Below are 1,394 nucleotides of genomic sequence, written 5' to 3' on the forward strand. Positions count from 1 at the left end.
TCAGACGTAATATTCTCTCTCTCTCTCTCTCTCTCTCTCTCTTCCTCTCTCTATATATATATATATATAACTTACATCCAAACTTCACTCCAGACGGGAAAGAAAAATAGGAATAAGATATAATCGCAAGATAAAAATATATATTATAATTTTTATAATTCCCCCAATCAAATTCTGAATTGGTTTTTTTATAACATGCATTGTTTTATTTCACAATCAAATTATATATATATATATATATATAATGCTGTGCTCTTTGAAAAATGGACGTCGTTATTGTAAAAATAAATTGATTTTTGACAATAGAGAAAAATTTAACGACCATACAGAAAATTATTTCAGGAGCTCAACGCCGCTTATAAAGACATGGCTTCAATTCTGGCCAATCAATTGCTTTCTGGTTCGAGGCACAGCCCTCCTGCAGTATGATGGAAGAAAATATCACAAAGATAATCATCAGACCAAAAATATCAAAATAATAAAAAAATAAGAATCAGCTCCATCCTTACCTTTTTCTTGAAGTAAAAGAGAACAAACATTTTGTTAGTGAAATCCTGCGTGAATCAGATGAAAGTAAAGAATAAGTTTGATTTCAGGGGTTTAAACTATTCAAACAAAAATAGTAAGATTTAGATACATACCACGCAATTCTTACATATTTACATATCTAACAACCAAACTTTACTTTTTGCATTTATACCATTTTTTATCTCAGCTTGAACGATGTATTTCACTTTTTGAAAGTTGGCATTTGTAATGTAATATGAAGGTTTTTGTTGTTGTAAAAGTAAAAAAACTCAAAGTATACGTGCGAGATATGTAAATACATAAGAATTATATGATATGTTCGTAAATGTCTCAAAAAAACATAAAAAAAAAAAAAGTGAAACAGATAGACTTCAGAGAGCATATAATGAAAACCTTAGAGCTCAATGAAAAGCCGAGCTGCTTTACAGCTTCGGAAAATTTATCTGGGTCAGCACCTCCATTGCTTGGATCAAACCTGCTTCTTACTTCTGCTATCAAAAGCCAGCCACTGCACAAACATAATAACGATAATAATAAACATAACGGGAATCTTATAATAAGCATTTTCCTGCATTGGAATTATTTGATTGTTTAGATATTTGAAAAGATAAGTTACCATGGCTTGAGGACCCTATTTGCTTCCTTCAAGTAACTGTGGTAGTTGATTCCCATCAGAGAAAGACAGAAGACAGCAACATCAACAGATTTTGATTCCAGTGGAGTCTGTTTATAACAAGGTATAAGCGGTGACTTTTAACGTTATTGCAACCAATTTTTCACTTAGAAGACATGGTGATTAATAATCAGGAATCGGGGTGTAAACGGGCAGTAAACAAGCGACCCCAGGCTCGGCACGTGTTAGGCTC

The 1,394-nt window shown here is 32.4% G+C and overlaps 1 protein-coding gene across 1 annotated transcript in view; it reads right to left on the reverse strand.

The window, feature by feature from the left end:
- Positions 1-262: 262 nt before the first annotated feature.
- LOC110018069 (ribosomal RNA-processing protein 8) overlaps positions 263-1,394 on the reverse strand; it is a 36,693-nt gene continuing 35,561 nt past the window's right edge. The window contains exons 6-9 of the mRNA XM_020715291.1: positions 1,145-1,251; positions 922-1,036; positions 510-554; positions 263-418 (exon numbers count right to left, since the gene is read on the reverse strand). Coding sequence (XP_020570950.1) covers positions 347-418; positions 510-554; positions 922-1,036; positions 1,145-1,251 — 339 coding nt within the window. The 3' untranslated portion in view covers positions 263-346. The remainder of the gene's footprint in view (positions 419-509; positions 555-921; positions 1,037-1,144; positions 1,252-1,394) is intronic.

This window comes from Phalaenopsis equestris, unplaced genomic scaffold, assembly GCF_001263595.1.
Source record: "Phalaenopsis equestris unplaced genomic scaffold, ASM126359v1 Scaffold000002, whole genome shotgun sequence".
NCBI classification, from domain to species: domain Eukaryota; kingdom Viridiplantae; phylum Streptophyta; class Magnoliopsida; order Asparagales; family Orchidaceae; genus Phalaenopsis; species Phalaenopsis equestris.